The 7,390-nt window shown below is 37.1% G+C and overlaps 1 protein-coding gene across 1 annotated transcript; it reads left to right on the forward strand.

The window, feature by feature from the left end:
* The first annotated feature begins 3,640 nt into the window (after positions 1–3,640).
* LOC122298867 lies at positions 3,641–5,770 on the forward strand. Its single transcript, XM_043108716.1, has one exon. The coding sequence runs from the start codon at positions 3,641–3,643 to the stop codon at positions 5,768–5,770; it is 2,130 nt and encodes a 709-aa protein (XP_042964650.1).
* Positions 5,771–7,390: the final 1,620 nt, after the last annotated feature.

Here is a 7,390-nt window from a genome sequence, read left to right on the forward strand (position 1 = left end):
AATGATTCTAATTCTGTTATATAGTTGGTACCAACATTTCTGATATGAGTACACCTACTTTAGAAACAAAGTGATTTTTTTCTACGTGTTCTTTCATGCATGCACACTCGGGATTTCGAGAATGAATAAGGGAAAGTTTCATATTTTGATACTACCTGGTTTGACAATTGGGGATAAAACAACCCTACTACAAGAGTTAACCATCGTACATGATATATGATATTGTATGATATGATATGATAAGATGAAGATTATCAGTTATGTTATGGCAAAGGGTCTTTGAATATGAACAATTGATTTTTTTTTTTTTTTAATATGAACAATTGAAAATGTCGCTCCGATTTTCTGATGACACGTTGAGATCTATATTTTGAAAATGAAATGTTTGTTTCTGCATTGTAAACTCTCTGAAAAAGGCTCATGTTTACATCCTAATATATGTTCTCTACTTACTGAGTTTTGATAACTCACCCCTTATCTCGATAAAAATTTTCAAATAATTTGAATATTTTAGCTGATGATCAAGATTATGGTGGATGGATGAGATGATTTAGGCTTAATTTGGATACAGAAACGGTTTAATTTAATCTCATGTCATCATTACAGCTTTTTCAAATTTATAAACAAAATATAATAAACAATTTAAATTTTTCAAATTTCAAAACAATAATAATATTCTAACAAAATTTTATTTAACTTTAATTTAAAACCATTTCATCTCATCTCACTATCTAAAATACACTTTAAGCATGGTGGGTTAAACGTAGAAGGTTTCTATGAGTATGTGTGAATTTTATTAAGAAATTTTGCCGTGATTGCTCGCTGTTTTGGGAGGTTAATTATATTGATGTAGTTGGTTTGAAACAATAATTTTTATATATCATTGAGAATTTGGAGTATGTGAATGGGTTGTTGGAATGTGAGTTAAGTGATATGAAGTAACCATCTAACCCATTCGGACCAAGGCGTCACATGAAATTTACCAATTGAAGGAAGATTACAAAATTCAATATAAAATAAAACAAAAATTCCTAACAGATATGACAAAGCACTTGAACATATGAAATAAAAAACGGAGAAGTTTTGAAGCCCCTTCTTGACAGATGCTATAGCTATATTAGCGATTGACATTGAAACATAAAGCAAAAGCAGGATGAAATATTTGGAATGGCAACCGCTTGCTGCAATTTTAGAAGAGTATGTTTGAGGTAGAGAAGAATTCTTGATCCAGCAATTGTGAAGACAGCAAATTATTTGCCATGAGAAATGCCATCCATGGCACTCGGAATTTGCAACAACTTGAATCACTGTTCTGAACCATCACAGATCAAAGACATATTCATCAGAGAGGTAGGTACAGACTCCCTACTACAACTACAATTCATATTTTCAATCAGTTAAACAATGGATTGCATGAGCAGTAACCATAACTATTCATATTCACAGTCCCATTTAAGTTCGTTCTTTCCCCTTCTTCATCGTTGCCAAAGTGGTTCAAAGGATGAGCTGACAAATGTAACTAGTTAGGGATAGACCATAGAAGTAATATTAATTAGCCCTGTTTTGCCAAGGAATAAATCAGAAGGAATAAAAGGAACAAGGTTTACCAACAATATTCTATCCAGAAGGAGCATCTTCAGCGTCGAAACTTCTGCTTAATACAGGGTTATGACGATAGATCACTTGACAAAAGGAATATATGCTCCCAACAAGCAAAACTTTTCCAGAGTCCTAATTAATTACTACATTACCCACTCTAATTACTGATTACGATAGCCCATTGGCCATAGTAAAACATCCATAGCGTGAGTACGCTCATGGAATCATACCCACTAGAGAACTTTTTCGGTCCGAAACAAAAGCAGTCACTTTTACTGAATTATGACATCCCTTTACGAAAAAGTTCTCACTTTTTCAATATCTCAACCTACATGGACAAGGGTGGAACCAGGGATTTTTTTAAGAGGGGACCAAACTTTTTAGTATACGATACATTGATGATAATATTTTATGAAATAATATTCATCTATTATTATTTTTATATTAAAATATTTAAAATTTATTTACTTCATATAAACTATTAAGTGATTTTTTAAAATATTATCTTTTATTTTAGTATATATGTAAGCTAGTTTATTAAATTTTATATAAACTCTAGATATTTTTATATCACATTAAGTATATAATATTATAATAGAGATCTTAAATAAGATTTTTCTTGCTCATTGAAGTATAGTTGATAAAACTTCTCAACTATTTTCTATATAGATTACCAATTTTAAATGAATTTTTTTATATTTTGGATTCCATATTAAGAAACCTAATATTGTATAACAAAAAACTTTAAGATTCATATTAATAAATTTATTATTCTCCTAAACTTATTTTTTATTTAATTTTGGTGAGACGATACTCTTGAAAATAAATAATATATAGGAATTATACAAAATTTTGAGATTATAGGAAAAAAATTTCTAAGTATATAAAATTTTATAGAATATACAGGGGTTATAAATTTTTTTAGGAGCCATTTTCTATATTTTTCAAAAAATGTGGGGGGATGCATGTGGTTCCGCCACTGTACATGGACTTTGCAAAGTAGACTTTAAAGTGATAATAAGATTACGATCTATCCCTACTCATACGCATATTGCTAATTGGCATAGAGAGAAGCCCTTGGAACATGCAATTTCTCCTTACCACTAATTGGCATATTGCTGATCTTGACAAAATCAGAAGATCAAAAGATCAATATACAGTTACGTAGCTTTCTTGGAGCCGAATCATTCCTTAAGTTCATCAAGAAGAGCAATTTACCAACTTGTAAGGAAAAATTGCATGTTAAAAGGCCTTCTCTCTTTGCTTTGTGATTTCGGAAATTTGACAAACACCTGTGATGTTGTCAGGTATTTGAAGGATCTTTGGATCAGAACCAAAACAAACTTATAGTTGGATTTATTCCTCTGCTGCTGTCATAGATGTATCTTCGTCACTAATTTCAACATAAGGGATGTCAGCTATCCTGCACCGCTCTTCTCTCTGATCTTTCTTGCAGCGTTCTTCCAGCAGAAGACATTGAATGGTTTCAAGTTTCTGGATGTCACAAGCTTGGTAGCAGATGGAGGAAAGGCAGAGTAATGGTGTTTCGAAAGGCTAGCGTACGAGGAAGAACGAAGAAGATGGGTACGTGAGACAGCCGGCATTTGACTAAGGGTAAAGTTAGTAAGGTGGAGTTAGTTCGTAGCCGTTGGATCAAAGAGGTGGAAAGCATCTGAAGCTTTTACGTGGAAGAGGTAGCATCAAGTATTGAATAGTTAAATGACTCTTAAGGACATTGTTTACTATTTTACTAGCATTTACATTTGTAATGTCTATTATATCCTTTTAATAGTTGTCAATATCCCATTGGTTAGGACCACTTTCTGTTAAGGCCTCTGCTGTATGAGTAGGCGGACGCTGGAAATATTCAGCTTTATGCAAAAAGTATTATACAGTTTATTCTCAAATCTCTCATTCTTCTCTCGTCTGAATTTGGAGGTACTCACCCTCTAAGTGAGAAATTCTATCATACACATTACAGTTTACGGAAGTGTTACAAGTGGTATCAGTCGTCACCGATCCTTGTTATTTTTTTCTCACCATGCCTGAAGGTACGAGATACACCCAGCTCCAGGAAGGGCTTAATGCTGTGAAGCAAACTACCACTGGCCTTGAATCTGAACTGTTGGACTTGAAGAAATGCTCAAAATCTCAGTTTAAACATATGGAAACTGAGATGGTTGCTTTTCGCAGGGAAATCTTTAATCAGCTGGCTGTTTTGACCCAGGAGCTGCAACAGAAAAATCAGCATAAAAAACATGACGAATCAGAATCTTCTTCAGTCACTCACCCACACCATGAACATCACAAAGAATCATTTGGAGAAATTGGCACCAGATCTGTTAGAGTGGATTTTCCCTGTTTCCATGGGGAGGATCCCAATGGTTGGATCTATAAGGTAAACCATTTTTTTTCCTTTCATAACACCTTACCACAACACAAGGTGCACTTAGCATCCTTCCATATGGAAGGGCAAGCATTAGTGTGGTTCCAAAATATGGAAGAAATGGGAGCATTTCCAGATTGGGACTCTTTTACGCGTGCTTTGTCAATGCGTTTTGGCCCTAGTGTCTATGATGACCCCATGGCTTCACTTGCCAAATTACACCAAACGGGGTCAGTGGAGGATTATAAGGCCAGGTTTGAGAATCTGTCCAATCGGCTTAAGGGGTTGCCAGAATCTGTCCAACTGAGTTGTTTCCTCAGTGGCCTTAAAGAGGAGATTTGTGTCACAGTTACAATGTTTAATCCTACCAATTTAATAGCAGCTTACAACCTTGCTAGATTACAAGAACAGAATATGGCCCTTGCTAGGAGGTACCACCGCACCCCCATACTGCCCTCCAATGAACCTGGATTGTTGAAAACACCCCCTTCCGTTCACTTTGAGCCTCCAAAAGGGGCTGTTAAACCTCAACTTCCAGTACATAAAATTAATCAGGCCCAAATGAAAGACAGAAGGGAGAAGGGCTTGTGTTATCACTGTGATTCCAAGTGGGGTCCAGGCCATAAGTGCCAAAAACCTAAGTTGTACATCCTAGAAGAGGTGTGGGAAGACTCTTCTGACAAGACCATTCGGGATAAACCAGAGTTGGAACCAGCAGTAGCTACCTTGGCTCTATCTACGGTGGAACCCATTCCAGAAATTTCTTTGCATGCTATCACGGGCTCCCTTAACCCACGCACTATGAGGGTTAAAGGGAAGGTGGGATCGCAATGGGCTACCATTTTAATTGACACAGGTTGCACCCACAATTTCCTTGACCCTGCTGTGGTAACAAAGGGCCAGTTGCCTATTAACCAAGAAAGAAGGGTGCGAGTGAGGGTGGCGAGTGGGGAACAACTCTTAAGTGAAGGGGAGAGTGTGCAAACCAGATTTAATATCCAGGGTATCAGTTTTGTGGATAACATGCATGTGTTGGTGTTGGCGGGGTGCGACATGGTGCTCGGCATCCAATGGTTGAGGGGCTTGGGTTCTATTCTCTGGAATTTTGAAAGCCTCATAATGAAATTCACTTATCAGAATAAGGAGGTGGAAATTAAAGGCTTGGCAGCATCACAACTCATTGAAGAGGGGGATGGCAGTAAAAAGCATAAGCTGGAAACAAGGGGGGTCCTACTACAATTGCTCCAAGAACCTGAACCGTATGGTGCTTTACAAGAAAAAGGGTTGCTCCAAGATGTGTTACAAGCCTATGCCGATGTTTTTTCTGATCCTAAGGGATTACCCCCCCCCCCCCCCCCTAGATCTCATAACCATGCAATCCCATTGCTGCCACATACCGGTCCAGTCTCAGTTAGGCCATACAGCTATCTTTATTTTCAAAAGGATGAAATTAAGAAGATAGTGAAGGAGCTACTCATCTCAGGGGTGATACGCCCAAGTCAAAGCCCCTTCTCCTCACCCGTGCTGCTGGTCAGAAAAGCAGACGGGACCTGGCGCATGTGTGTCGACTACAGGGCACTAAATCAGGTCACAATCAAAGATAAATTTCCTATTCCAGTAGTTGAGGAACTTATGGATGAACTACATGGGTCAAATTTTTTTTCTAAGCTGGACTTGCATTCTGGATACCACCAGATTCGCGTGAGGCCTGAAGATGTGCCCAAAACAGCTTTTCGTACACGAGGGGCACTACGAATTTTTAGTTATGCCCTTTGGACTAACTGACGCCCCCTCAACATTTCAAAGCCTCATGAACGAGGTGTTTAAACCCTTCCTCCGGAAGTTTATATTGGTTTTTTTTTATGATATCTTAATATACAGCAGGAGTGAGGTAGACCATGTGGAACACCTAAAAATGGCCTTGGAGACCCTGCGGCAGCAGCAGTTATTTGCCAAAATGACTAAGTGCAGGTTTGGGTGTCGTGAGATCACCTATTTGGGTCATCTCATATCAGCTCAAGGGGTGCGGGCAGTAGGGGTGTAACCGGTCCGGTTCGGTTCGATTTTAGACAAAATCTAGGACCGAACCGGTAGGCACCGGTTTTACATTTTTCAAAACCGATTACGCACCGATTACCCTTCTAAACCGGTATTCCGGTTTTACCGGTTTCCGGTCCGGTTCGGTCCGGTTTTCCGGTTTTAATAAAATATATATTTATTATAAAAAAATCTGTTTAATAAAAAAAAAAAACTGCTATGTCAAAAAATTCTACTTAAAAAAAAAAACTACTATATAAAAATACTGCTATGCAAAAAAAAAAGTGCTATGTAAAAACTTTATGCTATTAGTATAGTTTTGGTATGGCTTTATATAAATTATATGCTAATATATATAATTTATATTTATCTACTAATGTCTTATGTACTTATCAAAAAAAATATAAAGAGTTTTAAGTGTATTAGGCCATTAAAATTTAGTAATAATATTTGAGTGATTTTCTTTCTTTTTAGGTTCTTACTTCTTATGAATCTATGATAAAATGTTATTAATAAATAATATATATTTATAATATTATATATTTAAAGCATATGATCAATTAAATTTTCATGTTTGAGATTAAACTTTTATTTTATAAATTAAAATAAGACTATCTTATATATAATTATAATTTATATTATTATATATTATATATAAAAAATTATATATAACATATAACATTAAATAAATAAAAAAATATACACATATTAAATAGTACCCGTCCAGTCCGGTCTAAAAATGGCCGGAACCGAAACCGAACCGGTTCCGGCCGGTTTTTCATTTTATGAAACCGGTTCCGGACCGGACCGGTTCAAAACTGGCACAATTGGTCCGATTTTCCGGTTTACCGGTTAAAATTTACACCCCTAGCGGGCAGACCCGGATAAATTACGAGCAATGTTGCAATGGCCACTCCCTAATCAGTCAAGGGGCTGTGAGGTTTTCTGAGCCTCACTGGCTATTACCGGAGATTTATCCGTGGCTATGGGGGGATAGCAGCCCCACTAACTCAGATGCTTCGCAAAAACAGTTTTGAGTGGACAGATGAGGCACGGGAGGCATTTGAAAAGCTGAAGGCAGCAGTCACACAGCCACCTGTTTTGGCTCTATCGAATTTTTCCCAACCTTTCACCATCGAGTGTGATGCCTCGGGTGGAGCAGTGGGGGCAGTACTAATGCAAGGAGGCAGACCTATCACTTTTTTCAGTCAAAAACTAAAGGGAAATGCCCTTCAACTCTCCACATATGAGAAGGAACTGTTTTCCCTCGTTTCAACAGTTCACAAGTGGCGACCCTACCTGTTAGGTCAGTCTTTCACTATTAAGACTGACCAAGAGAGCTTAAAGTACTTATTAGACCAGAAGGTT

This window comes from Carya illinoinensis, chromosome 16 (assembly GCF_018687715.1).
Source record: "Carya illinoinensis cultivar Pawnee chromosome 16, C.illinoinensisPawnee_v1, whole genome shotgun sequence".
Taxonomy (NCBI): domain Eukaryota; kingdom Viridiplantae; phylum Streptophyta; class Magnoliopsida; order Fagales; family Juglandaceae; genus Carya; species Carya illinoinensis.